General features: G+C 25.9%; 1 protein-coding gene across 2 annotated transcripts; it reads right to left on the bottom strand.

Annotated features, from left to right (window-relative positions):
* Window positions 1-739: 739 nt before the first annotated feature.
* Window positions 740-14,505, bottom strand: LOC145747094 (rho GTPase-activating protein 18-like). Of its 2 annotated transcripts, XM_082564857.1 has the most exons (19): window positions 14,269-14,505; window positions 13,597-13,676; window positions 13,113-13,262; window positions 12,873-12,968; window positions 12,481-12,602; window positions 12,166-12,276; window positions 11,120-11,315; window positions 9,137-9,862; window positions 8,137-8,255; window positions 7,129-7,220; window positions 6,471-6,592; window positions 5,879-6,066; window positions 4,639-4,816; window positions 4,079-4,278; window positions 3,491-3,598; window positions 3,190-3,249; window positions 3,041-3,115; window positions 2,680-2,834; window positions 740-2,150 (listed from the first exon to the last, which is right to left on the bottom strand). In XM_082564857.1, the coding sequence occupies exons 1-19, from the start codon at window positions 14,433-14,435 to the stop codon at window positions 2,000-2,002; spliced, it is 3,096 nt and encodes a 1,031-aa protein (XP_082420983.1). In that variant the 5' UTR covers window positions 14,436-14,505; the 3' UTR covers window positions 740-1,999. The 2 variants fall into 2 exon arrangements, with proteins under 2 accessions (XP_082420983.1, XP_082420984.1); XM_082564858.1 differs by lacking the exon at window positions 9,137-9,862.
* Window positions 14,506-17,870: the final 3,365 nt, after the last annotated feature.

The raw sequence follows: 17,870 nt of genomic DNA, 5'->3' as shown, positions 1-17,870 counted from the left end.
CAAATTAAAAAGCGTGTTTTTTATTTACTTGTCCTCGATGTGGGAAGGTCAACTTCACGACCTAAACATAGAATAACATTTGTTACCCAAACCAAGTTTTAAAATGCTTTTGGCAGATTGGGATATTTTTAATTATGATTGACTTATAAAAAAGCTGCAAATTAAGTATTGGCTCAGCAAGAGTTTATACCGACTATAGCGCCTTACTTAAGGGTGCTACAGCAAGGGGGATCGAACCCATAACATTGTGTTGTTAAGCCTGGTGTTCTAATCACTACACCACACTACCGGTAACCAATATGTTGTGGATACAAAACTGGATCTAAGTAGTTTTTACTTGGTTGTTTTAAAATTAAAAAACAATATAAGGTCGTGGGTTCAATCCCCATTGCTCTTATGCTGTAGCGCCCTTGAGTAAGGCGCTATAAACGGTATAAACTCCTGCTGAGCCAGCACTTAATCAGCAACATAACAATTATTCATAATATCCCAAACTGCGACAGACAACTCGAGACTGGGTCGGAGTAACTGATGTTACACTATGTTTAAGTCGCGCATTCGACTTTCCCACATCGAGGATAAAAATATATACAAAAAAAAATATGATGAAACCTAAACTCACGGTTATTATTTTACTGGTATACCAATTAAAATTATTCTAATAAACCTTTCAAATATTTTAATTTACCTGATGGTAAGTTGACCAAAATATTTAAAACTTGTAAAATGTGAAAATTCTGATTCAAATATATTTCAACAAAACAACGTTTCAACCAACATACTAAAAAGGTGACAAAAATTAACAAATGTTAAAAATTGGAAAAATGGAAAGCATTTCAGAAAGGCAAGACAGTAATAAAATGAGGCTAAAATAGAAATAGTACGACTTGAAAGAAAAATATTAAAAATTAGTTTGAAAGTTTTCTGAACAGTTTTTTTCAATTGAAGCCATATTTTTTTACAATGTGAAATATTAGCATGGTTAGTAAAGCATATTCTTAACACATTATCTACATCAGCAGATTGTTGTAAACACTATTTAAATTGGATATTTTTAAAAATACAACACAGCATTTTGGCTAGAAGTAAATCTCATAAAAACTACTTAGTGCTTGCTAATAAAAGCATAGAGTGATGTACCTGATAAAATTCTAACACCAAAATGGATTTAACTTATTACCAACGTCTCCCTGTTAATGTAGTAATTAAAATTGCACGATGCCAAAAATACAACATTTTGAAGAAGAATATTTGGAATTGAAGATTTAAAGAAAATAATAGTACAAGTATTTTTAAACATGATTAAAATTCAAAAGTTAGAATACTATAGAAATGCAACTAATGTACAATAAACAATTTCACTTAAAATGATCGGAACAAGTGCGAATAAAAAAAAATATTTGGACATTATCAACAACTGATATAAATAAAAGCTGAGATCCTACTTTACTGCAATAAACATTAAAAAAAAAGCTTCAATTTGGTCCACAACAATAATAGGTAAGATATAGTTGCATACTCATCTGGTGTTTGGTCTGAATTATTTGAATATTTTCACCTTTTACCAAATAGGTTATGAATAAAAGTAGTAAAAAAGCATACAAGGCGAGTAGTGCCATAAGGAAGACCATTTAAACACAAAAAATATGGTAAAATAATCATATTTGTAACTTTCCAAAATAAATTGAAAATTTTTTTTAAAGATAAAAGTTGATTTTAAAAAATGTTTAAAATACTTTTCGTGAAGAATACTTTTACACAGTTGGCAGATTTTATGCAGTTCACATATGTTGCAATATTACTGCTGTTAGTCAACTTCTCAAAGCGCAAATGTCTACTTTTTACGGTCTTCATTACTTCGGGCATTCTTTAAATTTATAATCGACAAACATACAAAAGTTGGATAAATTTGCAAGCGAAATACCAATGAAAAAGATCAGATAAGTATTCCATAGACCAAAATTGGACCATACCCCAAATAAACCATTTCTTTTTTCTATCAATTATGCCTTGGTCTAATGAACCAACTTGCTTCTGGGTTTATCCTTATGAGAGCACTCATATTTGTGGTGGGGTCCAAACATCTTTCCCCGATGTTCCCGCCTACTTCATGTAAAGCGTGAGTGTTGTTGTCGATTAATTCTACGTGCCTAAAAATAACAATTTTGTTTTATTATTTGCTATTAAAATGGGATATACTTGTATTTTTAAATTTTGCTGTATTTGCATTTTAAAAGTTGGCTAAAAATTGGTTATAATATATTTAAATTTACCACATTTATTGACAGTGGCATACTTCAAGTAAAATTGATACAAAACTGAATTATAAAATTTTGTATTTTGGTAATATTATATATTGTCTTATTATAAAGTTAATCAAGCAAATTTGTTGCCTTATCCAGTTTTGAATATTATTAATTTAGAAATATTTTTTTATTTTAAAACTGAAAATTGGATTTAGAAAGTATCATTATTTCCAACCTTAAAACTTGGTGCCTTTACCAGATTTTTTTTTAATTGTTTGATTTTTAACCTAAAAATTAAGTTTAGGCCTGTTCAATTTTAGATACAATGGTGCCATGACATAATAAAAGCAGAGTGAGTTAGACGAAGAACCTTATATTTTTAAAAACTTTAAAGTATGTAGAAAGTTAAATTAAAACAGTTGTTGTAACTTACTCTGGATTGGAGCCCTTTTGTCTTAGTTTTTGACATTGTTTTTGAAACTTTGATATGATATCTCCTGCTGTAAGATTAATATCAAGTTGGACGGCCATAGATGTCATTATCATGTTTGGAGCTTGGATTTTAATTACTCCTTTTGGTGTGTCATACTAAATTTAAAGGAATAAAATTGCATTTTTATGTAAATTATAAAAGTAAAAAAATAGTTCATAAATATTTTAAAGTACAAAGAATTTTTTCAAAAATGATATTATCTAAACCTAAACCAAAATTTTAAAGTGTTGGTATATTATATTGAAAAATTGACTATTTTAATAAATTATAAAAATGTTAGTTTTTTGCTTTTTTTACTCACATCAAAAGGTTGTTGGTTTTCCTGAATAATTTGTTTTCGAATATCCTTTTTGCCGGGAAAAAACTTGAGTTTATGCTGAAAAAAATTATTAAAAATATTAGTTTTAAAAAAATTTAAAGTTAAAAAATTTTAATGTTCAGTGCTTTTACCTTTTCTTTTTGGCTGTTTGATTTTTTGCTACTAGTCTCAGCTCTATTCATATGCCTAACCTATAACAAAACATTAATTTACTACAATTACAAAAAAAGTAAACATCTATTTTTATTTCACAAAATTTAAAAAAAATTCAGCTAAAAAGTTATCTTCAAACAATTTCTTTTAAAATATTAAATAGTACATTTATTTACAATAAACAGCTACATTTATCAACAAAAGATTAGTTTGCCAAAACAATTTCTCATAGGACAAAAAAAAATACATTTTTAACTTGAAGAGTAAAACTATGTTTACCTGAGTTAACATAAAAGCTGGTACAGTCCACAATAGTTTGTGATATTTAATCAACATTCTCACAATATTTGAAGTTCCAGCAGCATTCTTTATATCTTGGGTGGTAGTCTAATAAATCAAATATAAATGTTATGTGTTTGTTATAAAGTAAACTTGTGGATAAAAACATTGAACATTGTCATAAAGATTTGTGCTTAATTTCCACTGTTAACATATTAAAGTAAGTTTTATTAAGGCAATAAATGTGCCAAGTATGTGCCCCTGAATGTGCCCCAAAAAACAAAAATAACTCAACACCAAGTATGTGCCCCAAGAGGACAAAAATAACTTAACACTAAGTGCTAAGTATGTGCTCCTGAATGTGCCCCAATTGGACAAAAATAACTCAACACTAAGTATGTGCCAAGTATGTGCCCGTGAATGTGCCCCAAAAGGACAAAAATAACTCAACACTAAGTATGTGCCCCAAAGGGACAGAAAATAACTCAACACTAAGTTCAAGAAAGAAAATGATCCCAAAAGACGTACAGGTAATCAATTACAATTTTTTTTACTAAACTTGAAATAAATTTAATAAATTATTCTTACCTTGCTTTGTTTCCTGGCCATAAAAAGATTAGGAGCAGTAATCATAGCAACATTGTTGAGCGACATTTTATTCCATTGTTCGTTGCTTACAACCAATGTTAAAAACTTTAACAAAACTTGAAGTGAATTTCTGTGAACTTCGTTCAATAAAATAATGAGCAAGTTTAGGGCTTGAAGTTGTTCTTTTCTGTCTGTGATTTCTATTAGGAAAAAGGGAGATTTATTAAAAATTTTGCAGAAACATTTGTACAACAAATATACAAAAAAAGAGTCTTTATTATTTGAAAGTTGCAAGTTGATTTATTGCAGGTACACTTGAAATAAAAACACCTAATTATAGTGGGAAATGTGCATACATGACAACGAGCTCAATTACCACGATTTGCCAAATCAACCAAAATTAGAGTTGAGGGCAATTTAAAGGGTAAGCATGGCTACAGTTTAATGTAATGCAGATAAGGTTGTTAGCATACTTGGCATTGTTTGCACTTTTTGCCCTTTGTGGGCACTATTAGTTTTTAGAAATGGTGCTTACAAAATACAAAAAAATTTTTTTTTACGTTCACAAGAATGGAAAGCGTCGATGTAATCATTAGAGAGTAGCGGGTCAGGGAGTTCCCGTAGAAATTGTTTTAGCAGGGTTGCAAAATCATTTGGATGGGCTTCAATCCAAGCTTTTGATTCTTCAATCGGGAGAATTTGAGAGATAGCATTGTTTCCAAATCGAAGATCCATATCCTGTTGAAAAAAATGAATAACAAATATAAATTGCCCAAAATCTAAAGTTCATAAGGCTCTTCACACTTGGTTATATATATATTTATTTTTTTTTGTATATCTATTTATTCTCAATGTGGGAAAGTCGAATGCGCGACTTATACATAGAGTAACATCAGTTACTCCGACCCAGTCTCGAGTTGCCTGTGGCAGTTTGGAATACTATAGATTATAATTGCCCAATAATTATACTGCTGATTAAGTGCAGGCTCAGCAGAAGTTTATACCGTTTATAACACCTTACTCGAGGGCGCTAAACCATGAGCTTAGTGGGAATTGAACCCACGACCTCATGTGTGGTGTAGCAAGTGTTCTTACCACTACACCAAGCTGCCGGTTTCATATTGTAACAGTTTTTTAATGTTCTAGTTAACTACCATAAATTTAAATATAATAAAATAATTAAAAACAATATAAACTGTAGTGAAACTTAAAAACATAGTTTTCTACTTGTTACTGTTAGTTATATGCTTGTATTGGTTTTCCTATATGATAGTTAAGTACTGTTAAATGTTTACAAAACTTTTTACAAGATAACAACCTTCAGATTAGACAAAATAACTTGTAACTGCTTTTGTGAATAAATAAAATCCTGATTTTAAATCATGTTAACATAAATGGTTTATTTATTTAATATTATTTTATTAAATTATTGACTGTGTGGCATATACTTAAATTTTAATAAAAATCAATACCATAAGGTAAATATTCTAGATTGTTAAATCAATATTAATATTCCTTTTAAAAATTTAATTAGAAAAATCGGAATATTTTCTTTAATTTAAAAACTCCCATAATGAATATCATTTTAATTAAAAAAACTTTTGAAAAGCCTTCAAATTAATAAAAAATACCCAGTATACTTAACTCATAATATTAATTAAATCGTTTTTTTTTTTTTTACAAAAATATGGAGTCACTGCAAATTTAATGTTGAAAATTATGTTTTTATTTTATATAAGCTTTGTAAATGATAGTAATTTTACATAAAGTTTTGTTATTAAAGTTTTTTTAAGATTTTACCTGTTTTAAGAGTTTAACTCTTGCAGCTGAACCAGATTTTCTCAATATTCCCTCATCTTTTAACGCATTAGATTTAAGGAAATCAATAATCTTCATTAAAACGAGCGGGACTTTTAAGTTTGGGTTATTTGTTCGTTTTTGGTCATTCTCGAGCAAGTTTAAAAGAGGAACACCAAATACTCCGCTATCTGTGGAATAATAATTAAAACATTATAAATATTTTTAGTTTTTATGCCACCAATTTTTTCTTTTATATGTATCCTAATTTTATTCTCAATGATTTAAAGAAATAAGTTTTTAAGTTCAAAAAAATTAAAGTTAAAAAATTTAAAATTTTTTAAGAATTAAAAGTATAATATAAAAACTTAAAAATTTTCAATTAATTAAAACAATTGTTAAAAAATTTTGCCATCTATTTTTATGACTTTATATTTTTTGATATTAAAAATTTTCTTTTTTTAAGTATATTTTATTATTTTATTAAAAAAAAAAATTATTTAAAAAAAGCTGTTTTAGGGAAAATAAATTAAAAAAAACTAAGGTACAGCTAAACAAACTGAAACAAAAATTATGTAGTATAATAAAACTTTACCTTTGAATTTAAGTTTCTGAATTTTCTTTCTTTTAAGTTCAATACTTCTCAGATCAAACAAAGCTGTGAGTTCAATTATTGCCAAACTCTGAACTTTTCTAATATCAGCAGATGATAAATCACTAAAAAAAACACAGTGTTTAAAACATTTACAATATAGAACTGTTTACAAAAGGCTTTAGATACTGAATTAAATTAAAATGTTTGCTAAAATAAGTTTTGTTCTTAAAATAAAAAAAGTTATCAAAAAATTAATTTTCACTGATTTAGTTTGTTAAATTATGTTTTTTAGGCTTTGTAAAATTCCTAATACAAAACTGCAGTTTCAAATTCATTGCCTTTTTTTAACTTTCCAAAGAATTAAGGAGTTAAACTTAATTTCTTGTTAGGTTAAACATCTTACATGTGGGTTTTAGTGGAAATAAAATTAACTTTTAAAAAGGGGAGTTATTAATAAATTATTTCGAATTATGATAAGAATAACAATGGTAATACTTTTTAAAGTAATGCAAAAATATTTTGTAAGATGGCAAAAAAAGTTTATTTTAACAAAAGTCCTTATATGAAAATAAGATTTAATTATTTCTTTATTAATTTAAATATTATTTTATAAACATATTGATTAAATAAACAAAATTATTGTTAGTTTAAAACCCACCTAATTTGAGTAATTCCAAGCCTGTCTTTAACTAGAGAATAATTTGGTAAACTTTCCTTATCCTCAGTTTGGCTGTAACTTAACTGTTCAACCTATCAATACAATAAACTAATAATTGGTAAAAGTAACAACATTTTAGATCTAGTTTTCTCACTTAAAAAGTATTATATGACAAAAGAATAAATTATATCTGGTTATGGAAAACTATGTGAAATATGGTATTTATTATGAGTCATTTTACCAAAACTGTGATTTAAATATTACTTTGATTTAAAAGCTCAAAATTGTAATAAAAAAAAGTGCTAAAATGTTAAATTAATATAAAATAGTCTAATCTATAAACAGAAAAAAATGAATAATAAACCAGCGTGTACAAACTTATAAAATAAGTAACTTTAAGGCTTAAAATAAAACAACATGTTTTTTCATGTTAACCCATTCTCTAAATAAACTTTTAATTTAAAAGAAATAATTAAAAATCTATGGTAACAGAATAACATTTCCAATAATTAAAGAGAATGAAATACAAAAACATTCTAAAAATAAAACAAATTTGGGTCTAATTAACCTTAATTCCATTAAAGTTCTATAAAAAACACTTTTATTTAAAGTGAAAGAACATTAAATAACTAAATAACAAACATTTAAAGTCCTAATTTTAGACCATAATTAAACAGTAATAATCTAAAAACAATAAATAAAACTGAAACTAGTGTTAAAGTAAACAAACTAACAAACAATAAATATTAAATCAAACACTTACTCTTATACAAAATCGAGAAAAAGTTAGAAATAAATTAAATATAATTTGAAGTAACATAACATTTACTTAAAACTACTATTTTAACCTTATACTAACCTAACACTAGAAATTAAAATATGAAATAAATTGTAACAGAAATTATACAAGTAAAATATACAGCAATAAAACTAAATTATTAATAAAAGTTATAACTTTAGTTTTTTTATTTAAAAAGTTGGGAAGTTATAAAACAAATATAAACTTACAGGTTTGCTTAGCTGAGATCCATCGTTAAGTTGAAGAGATAATTCCTCCCTGTTTCCTCCTTGCCAGGACTTCCTATTCTCTTCTCTTGGATGTTGACTTATGCTCAAAGTTTCGATACCTGCAAAAAAATAAAAAAATATAGCTGGTTGTTTAATTAAGATTTTTTACTCTGTTTTCTTAGACTTTGGTTGTAGAAATTTGAACATTAAATAAATTTAATTTACTTAGTGTTATCTCAGTTTGAATGTTAAAATATTTTAATAAAAGATTTTAAATTTAATATTAATTTCCAAACAAATAAATAGTAAATTTTCCTAAAGGTTTAAATAATAAAACCTTTTTGGTCCTATTTCTTTAGAAAAAATGGATCAACTTTTTTACAAATTATGAAAATGAAACATTTAGTGTATTTCAAATTAAATTGAAATTGATCCAAAGTAACAAAACAATAAATAATCCCATTTAATTTAAATTTAAATAATAAAAATAAAGATTTAAATCTAAAAAGTCCTAAATATTCAAAAAATATTGCTAAAAAATATTTAAAACAATCAGAGAACAACACTTTAAAACCTTATATAATAAAACATTTACATAACTTTATATACCTTGTTTCAAATATGATTTTGATATGGTGTAAAACTTAAAATATAAACATGCTCAATGTTTGACAAATGAATGTGCCTTAATTAGTTTTGCATAACCTCACGCATAAAAACAAAAAAAAATTTTAATTTTAAAAATTTAGATAAAAATATACTGAAAAGGTTATTTTTTAAGACTGGTATGTTCTATAAAAGTAAAAATGGCAGCATGACATTGGAATAAATGATAAAATTAAAGTTAAATTAAAAGTGGTGTAACATCAAAACAATAAATGCAAAATGAAAAAAATCCAAGTCTTTAGAACTTTGGTCATTCCCTATTATGACGTCATATGCAAGAAATTAAAAATCGTGCAAACAAAAATGTTGAAGTGAGAGAATTTATTTTTTTTACTTGTGTCAAATTTGGATTGTAGCGTTGGACTTGGCATCGAAGTTCGAAAGGACACAAGACTGACATCTTGTGTACGCTTTGTTTTGAGTGATCGAGAGCGTTTTAAAGAGCGGTGAGGCGTTAACGGTAGAGATTTAAATTTGTAAGAACCAGATCGTTTTGGTGTTGACCTTAAAGTCATTTCTTTGACCTTGTGAAATGGAGAAACGGCAGAGTTTTTAGAATTTGGGTTTACAGAATCTGTCCTTCGTATGACCTTCACAGGAGATGTGACTGTTTTCTGGAACTTTTTTTGCTTCCCCAAATTTCGGAATGAAAATTTTAACTTCTGTTGGTTCTGTTTTAAAGATGGTGTAATAGATGGAAAGCTTCGGCGTGGTGATAAAGACTGAGGTCGTTTTAACAAATTGTCGTTTTGTTCACCCAAATTTTCACTTGATTTTATGTAATGTGTTTGTACATCGCTTAAAGATTTCTTGTTACGATTTTCGTTCACAATGTTTCTTCTTAAAACTGGTTTAGTTATATTAGGTTCATCATAATCATCAACACTTAACAATGGTGGTCTAAAACTTGATTGTTTGTTATCAAATAATAAGTCAGGTAAAGAAGTAGATGTGTAGGTAGACTCAGGAACAAGTAATTGGTCATTTTGTAATGATAACGACTCGTTGGAACTCACAAGTTCAATGTTGTGTAAGGGATATAATTGGCTTTCAATTTTTGCTAAAGAAAACATTGCACAAAAAACTTTATATCGCATTTCAGTGAATAAAAAACATCAGAAATATAATTCTAAAACCATTAAATATTTTTGTTTTAAATTCTATGCTTTTCTACATTTTCAGACAGGTAAAACATTAAGTTCTTTGTTTAGAAACAGTATTTTAATATTAATAAGTTTACCAAGTTTTAAAGATATAAAAAGAAATTAAATATTAGGTATAAACAAACAAATTTAAGTGCAAAGTTAAACAATTACCTTGCAGTTTTAATATATAATAAAAATACCTTAATTACATTAAAATTTAAAGTCAATATTTGTTACCAATTCAAGTTTTCCGATTAAAAATAATATATTTAAATTTAATTTTGTATTTAATAATATATATTCTTATTTAACAATTAAAGTAGAATAACACTATTTAAAATTGTCCTGTTGATTTACATACTACTAGTTTGTAAAAAATTACTTTATCACAGAAAAATAAATTTTAAAATTGGTTTTCTTAATTAAAATATTCCATAACTTTAACTAACTTTAATTTAAAATAGAACAAAAAAGTTTATAAATTAAAAAGTATTACATCTCACCAAAATAAATCAATATCTAATAATTGCTTGGTTCTAAACAGAAACATTTTCATAAAATTCAACTTTTAATATTATTGATTAAATAAAACTTAAAATTTAACTAAAAATGAAAAATCAGGGCATGCTCAAAAGCAAGCAATTATTAAAAATCAACTTAATTTGATTAAAATGATTTTTAACTCAAAATAATAAATATCTTATATTTAATAAATATAAAATTTAAAATCTCTACCCTTGACTTTTAAAAACAAATAAATAATTTATAATCTTGAAGCATTTTTAAAACCTGACAGCTAGTATTTTCTATACAAATTAAAAATAAACCATAAAAATGGTAGAAATCTATGCCTTTCTTGTTATTTTTTGTTAGATTTTGGCCACAATAATTATGTAAGGAAAGTAAGGGCATCTTGCATCACAACAAGGGCCAATTTTAATTTTTTTTTGAATAGATTTAGAAAAAAAATTAAAACAGATTTTGTTGCCCTAATGTCCTTTAATACTTGTCAAACTTGGAAATTTTTTGTAAAGTTTGTAAAATGGAATTTTTTTAAGCAAAAAAAATTAATAACATCCTAATCAATTTTTAAAAAATTGCGTCCAAAAAAATCAAAAATTGCATCTTAATAAACTTAAAAAAGGGATAATTTATCCAAAAAACTTTTTTACCTCCACTTCCAGTTGTAGCAACTATGGATTCCACATTTTTGCGATGTTTTGAGATGTAATCCAACTTCTGAACCGCATCCGGACTCATGTTGCCCTCCGATTTAGTGGATTCAGAATATCTTCGTGCTTGGTAGTTGTTGTTGTTTGCGACAAATCCTGTCATCCCACGAGGAAGACTAGAAGCTTTGTCTTCATTCTAGAAAATAGAAATCTTATTTTAATAAACAATCAAAAAAATATAAAATTAAAGTTTTAAACATCCATTTGCTTTGATTAATCTTGTAGAAAAAACTTGAAAAAAGGTATAACATTAACAAACAAAACTTTCCTATTGGTAAACTAAGTAAATTTCCAGAGGTTAATGAAGAAAAAAAAATTTAAAATAAATATTTATATCTAAAAATGTTAAACCGTAGTTTTGCCTATGATAATCATATTTAAGTCCTAACTTATGTGATTCTTTAAAAAATATTTGGGTGATAAATAATTCATAAAACATTTAGTTACTATAATATTATAGTTATAGAAAAATAACAAAATATTTAAAAAATCTTTAGTATTTAATGCAAATAAGAAAATGAAAATCATTAATGGCATTGGAAGGCTTTAAACAAAAAACCTACTATACAATAAAATAAAGAACTTTTTAAAAATAGAGAAGAAAACCAAATAACAAATATTATCTCACTACTGTGCAAACAAAGACCTGTTTTTAAATAAACAAATACTTAATCGAGTCAGTTTCAATACCGAATATAACAAACACTTTATAACATCTAGTTGACAACTACTTAATCCTTAGTTTTGCCATTAAAAAAAAAACAAAAAAAATGGTACAAGAAGAAATATTAAATAACATAGAAAAAATTAGAAAAACTAAAACATTAACAATATCAAACACTTAAAAAAAACATTTAATTTACTTTATTCATACAGCCTACAAATACACAAATACAAAAAGCATTCACACTAAAGCATTTATAATACCAAACACTTTGAAAAACATTTACTTCACCACAGAACATTAAATGTAAAACAAAATTAACCTTGGCAGGTTTAAGGGGAGGCAAAGATGGTGGTTTTTGTTTTTGTGGGCTCTTTACATCAGCTTCGGGAAATATGGTTGTTATCGCCGGTTTGGGTTTTCTTTTACTTTTCTGTTGCAATAAAGTTTTATTAAAATACTGTTTACTAATTATTCAGGAATACTGAAATACCTAAAAATACTAAAAAATTTAATATAAATAAATTATATTTAAACACCAGATCAACATTATAAGAAATACAAGACAGGGGTGATGAGTATTTTATAGATGAAAAAACAGAATTTTCACATAAAATAAAACTGTTTTTTTACCAACCTGAGCCCTGTTAAAAGAAGTAATTCTCCTTAGAACAGCTTCTCTTTGTGGCCTTGTTAGAGTTGAGAGAACCGTCATTGAGGATAAACTATCTGTGGACATTCTAGAGGACAAGATCTTACCTGAATGGTTGTGAAAATAAATATTACAATATTATTTTGATTCAAGTACAAACAAAATAGAATATAGTTTTAAGAGCGTTTTGTATTTGTTTTTTTTTTTATTTAAAAAAATGCCAATAATTATTCCTGATAACTTAAAAATTGGTTTCAACATTATTTAGTTATGCCTAAAAAAATTAATTTTAGGCTTTCAGTTCAAATGAAAATTTCATTTCATTTACTAGTCAAAAATTTATTTTACTTCATTTAACATTTTAATTTGAACCGTACCTCCTTGATGTTGGGTATTGGGTGAAGTATTTGTGGATACCACCAAGTCTGAGAGTCCAGCTAATCTCAACCAATCAGCTTCATTGTCATCATCATCTATGATATCATAATCAAATAACAATTTGTTAAATTTTGAAATATTGATACAACAAATTTTAAAATTTACAAATATGTAAAAGTTAATATTTATCTTGAAAACCTTTGATAAAAAAAAAATTTAAAGAAATTGACATTTGCCACCTCCTGAATCAGTTCTTGAAATTGGTTTCTTTTCCTCATCATTACTCGACACAATAATACTTTGTCTTATATCTATCATCTCGTTAAAGTAGTCATCATATTGCTGGGTGGGTAAGGGAGGCAAAAGCTCATCTGAAGGTGAAAGCCCAACTAAAGATAAATTAAGTTTAAGTTAGATAAATAAAAGTTAGGTAACTTACAGAGATGAAAGTTTGGTAAGAAACAAAATTAAAAATTTGTTTGGTTACAAGGAAAATAAATCCCCTTTTTTATATATCTTTATTCTCAATGTGGAAAGGTCAACTTTACAACCTAATCATAGGGTAACACCAGTTACCCCGCTTACCCAGTCTCGAGTTGCCTTGCCAATAACTCATATTACAATTTTTGATATACAAATTTTTGTAGAATTTATTGGTTTAAAATATTTTTACCGCGTTAAACTTTTGCAATTTTTTACAAATATAGCAATTTAAATATTTACCATTATAAGCTGGTGAATTCCCTCCACCATTGTTAAAATCATTACTATCCAAACTATCCATTGAATCACAAGATTTTTGCCTGAAAATTTAATAAATATTTAAGATAACACATGCTATATGACAGTTTATCTTGCAATATCACCATGTTAATTAAAATACTAATTAACGAAATTTAAATAAACAAACCGTACCACTGTTTAAACAAAATCTAAACCACACAAAAAAACAATAAGATGGAATAAAAACATAAAAATATCAAGATAGACAATGACAAATAGAGGCCCCATTCTAACAAAAGAAGACTTAATGCTTAGTTTTAAAAGTTATTTATTTTTATTTTTGTATATATCTTTATTCTAGATATAAAAAGTTGAATGCATGACCTAAACATAGAGTAATATTAGTTACCCTAACCCAGTCTCAAATTGCCTATGGTAGCTTGTGATATTAAAGATTATATGTGCCCAATAATTATGCTGCTGATTAAGTTTTGGCTCAACAGAAGTTAATACCATTCATAGCGCCTTACCAAAGCATGCTACGGCATGAAATCCCTGACGATCAAACCCAGGACCTCATGTAGTGTAAAAAGTGTTCTAACCACTACATCACACTGCCGATTATGTTAACATTTAGGCTGTGAAGTTGGCGTTTAAATACAAAGATATTACCTTGAGTACACTCCACTATCCAAACTATCTTCAGATTTGCTTGATATTTTAGTGAGTGTATGTTTTGCCCCTCTGTGTTTACTTAAAATATGCTCGGCACCAAAACTATCAATCCTCTTTATTCTTAATACTACTGGTTGGTCAGGATGGTTACCATTTTTACTCATTATTTATGAAAGTTTGTAGGTTTGTGTTGTTAGGATTTAAACATGCATTTCTTGTATTACATTTCTTGCCTAATTTCTATAAAAAAAAATATTGTACATTTATTAAATTTCTTAGTAAAAAAAATACAAAAAAAATTCAAATCTACTTTTATTAAACCTTATTTATCAATAAGTATATATATCTAAAGTCAGAAAATTGACATAAATTGCTTTTTTTTCAAGTCCTCTTAAACCTAAATTCAAATCGTTTTATCTTAAACCGTAAATATAAAGAATATAACAAAAGATAAGGTTTACAATCACATAAAATAAAACAAAATTCCTTTAAAAAGTTAACAGTTTTATTTGTACCAACCGAAAGAAGTTTAAAAATAGTAAAAAAAGGTTTACATTAATAGGTAACTTATTGTACATTTACTACTACACATCATTAATCAAACACTTCAACATTCTTGGACTGCATTCCTTTGCTAGTATCACTGTCTGTTCACGTTTTAACATTTATTAAATTCAAATTAATTAAAGTATTCACTGATAACCAAATCAAAAAATGTGATTAATCATAAATGTAATAAGTTTATGTGTGATAACAAAATCAAGATTTAAAGTAAATCTAAATAAACTCAAAATACGTAACTAAACAACTAAAATGTCCTATGTATTTAAAACACTTTACAATTTGTAAGCCAAAAAAAATTGAACCCTACAAAAAATAAAACTTTAGCTAAATATAAAATCTAAATCTGAAATATAAAATATAAATCTAATTTGAAAACCAAGATAAAAAAAACAATATTACACCAAAAAAATTTATTACATAAATATTGCTTAAATAGTGTTCTTATTTGTTTAAAACGTGTAATAGTAAACAAGTGAGAAAAAGCTAATATCCGGTAGACAGGAAGTTATGATGGTATTAAAGCTTTGTGTAATATATCTCTCTTGTACCAGACATATTTTTCAAATCTCATATTTTACATTTCATTGCAATTTTTGCAATTTGCAAATTTATTTTTTAAATATAATTTGATGGACATGTTATTGGGTCTAAAAAAAAAAATTAAGTTATAGTTGGGCGTTGCTTATGAAAAAGCTTTCTATAAATGTTTATAAGATATAATTTTTGTCAAGAGTATTTTGTATTTTTAAATAAGTCATTTCTTTTTTTAACATAAATTAAGTTTTATTAAATTACTAACAGAATTTTTAATTTAAAAAAATCCCTTTTATTTAAAAAAAATTTTTAAAAATCCCTTTTATTGGTGTTTTTTGTAATAATTTCATTTTCTTTTAAACTAAAGTTTAATCTCATGTACAAACTTTCATAAACACTCCCCTTAAAAAAAGTAAATTTACTTTGTCCGTTAAACATTTTTCAAATAAACTTTAATAAAAATATTAATTGTAATATAGTGTTTGCCTTTTCCTTGTTTCAAATAAAAGAAAAACTAATTGCCAGGTGGCATGAAACTGCAACAAATGTGTGAAAATGTCACCAAATGTCAGTTTATTTTTAGTTTTAATTTTACAGAAATAGTTGAACTGAACAAAATTCTCACGATAACACTTAAGTTGCAATGACTTATAAGGAATAAAACAGGGGTCTCAAAGCAATACAATTTTAACTTAATTCCTGAATATTAAATTAATATATACATGAAAAAGTTGTTATTTAATTTAAAATTATAATCAAACATTTAAAAGTTGTTATTTAATTTAAAATTATAATCAAAAAAACAGATAAGTCAAGTATTATTTAAACTAAACATATGAGTTTGTTTTAGTAAATATAAATACTATATTACTAAAAAAAAATTTTAAGTTAAATAAATTGAGAGTGGTTTGTAAACAAAATTAGTGATTCACAAACTTTAATTACAACGACATTCAATAACAAATTATGCAGACTAAACAATATTTAAAGTTGAAAATATTTCACCATTCGTAGTAACATCATGATTGTGACTATAAATACCAACAATTAATCGAAAGGTTACCAAATTGAGTCACTTTTTAGACATTACATGTATCATGCATTTACTAATAAAAGGTTATTAATTTAAATTTCAATAAACCCACACAAATATGTAAACTGTAGATACATATTACTAGTTTGTTAGAGGCAAAGTACTAATTTTTTTTTATAACTAGAATGTAGTGTATTATTAATTTCTTTAATATAAAACTTTTGATTGTAATATAAAACCTGGGTTTGGTGACCATGCACTGGGTTTGGTGACCATGCCCTGGGTTTGGTGACCATGCCATAATATACTATAAAATCTTTGTGTAAACATTAATACTTTTGGCATGTTTTAAATCATTAAATTGATTTTGTCATTTTTTCCCGTCGCATTGTTGTAATATTAATTGTATATCGTATTTATTATTTACTTTTATCAATGTGCGAAAAACCAAAATAAAAAAACAAGATTTCTTAAAAAACACTTTTTGATCTTATAAGTTATATAAACCAAGAAGTACACCAAGAAAAACACTAATATTTACACTTAGGTTTTTCACATAAAAAATTTTCTTTTTAGTGCCTAAATGAAAAACCACAATATCTTAAACAACTTTTTTAAACAGTTTGGAAAACCATACCAACCATAAAGACAATATTGACAACTTGTGGTTATTGTAAAGCAATAAAAAATTATGTTTACAATGCCAAATATTTACGGCATATAATGTGGCTTTAAAGCGGCGTTATTGTCTTAATTTTTTACTATAGTTTTATGAATGGATTTAATAACAATTAAATACTATAATTTAAATGTGCCCGCTTTACTATACATTACCGAGTACCACACACATAGTTTATAGCTCATCAAATATTGTTGCAAAATAGATTTCAAATCAAGCAAATCTTATATATAAAAATTTTATAATTAAACCAATTAAATTTAATTATTGAAAGTGGTTATTTAATATATAGGTATTTCAAAATAATTGCTTTTTAAACCATTTATAATTTGGTGTCTGTGGTCAAAATAATTTGACTTAAAATATTTCTCTAAATATTTATGAAATTTTAAAATGGCAATAATTACTTTGTAAAAAAAATTTAAATTATTTAAATAGTTTAAAAAATAGAAAAACATAATCATTTACACAATCCACAAGGCAATTAAATATGAACTACAATTAAGAATTAAATAAGCATCGTTTATACAATTAGTTTTTGTTTGACAATATCCAAATAATAATAAATTTGACAGTTAAATAACAATCTCCATTAATATAACTGTCAGATTGTATAAATCTGTGTATTAATTGATATATAATATCTTTATTTAATCGTGAAAACAAACTTTAGTACCCTAATAAAGCTGGGTAAAATACCTGCCTTTATTCAGTTAATTCGTATATTTATAAAACCTCTTTCTGTCTTTAAACGTACAAGTTTAAAATGTAAAACCTATCTTTAAATTA

This window comes from Corella eumyota, chromosome 1 (assembly GCF_963082875.1).
Source record: "Corella eumyota chromosome 1, kaCorEumy4.1, whole genome shotgun sequence".
In the NCBI taxonomy this organism is placed as follows: domain Eukaryota; kingdom Metazoa; phylum Chordata; class Ascidiacea; order Phlebobranchia; family Corellidae; genus Corella; species Corella eumyota.
This window is presented reverse-complemented; position numbering and strand designations above follow the sequence as displayed.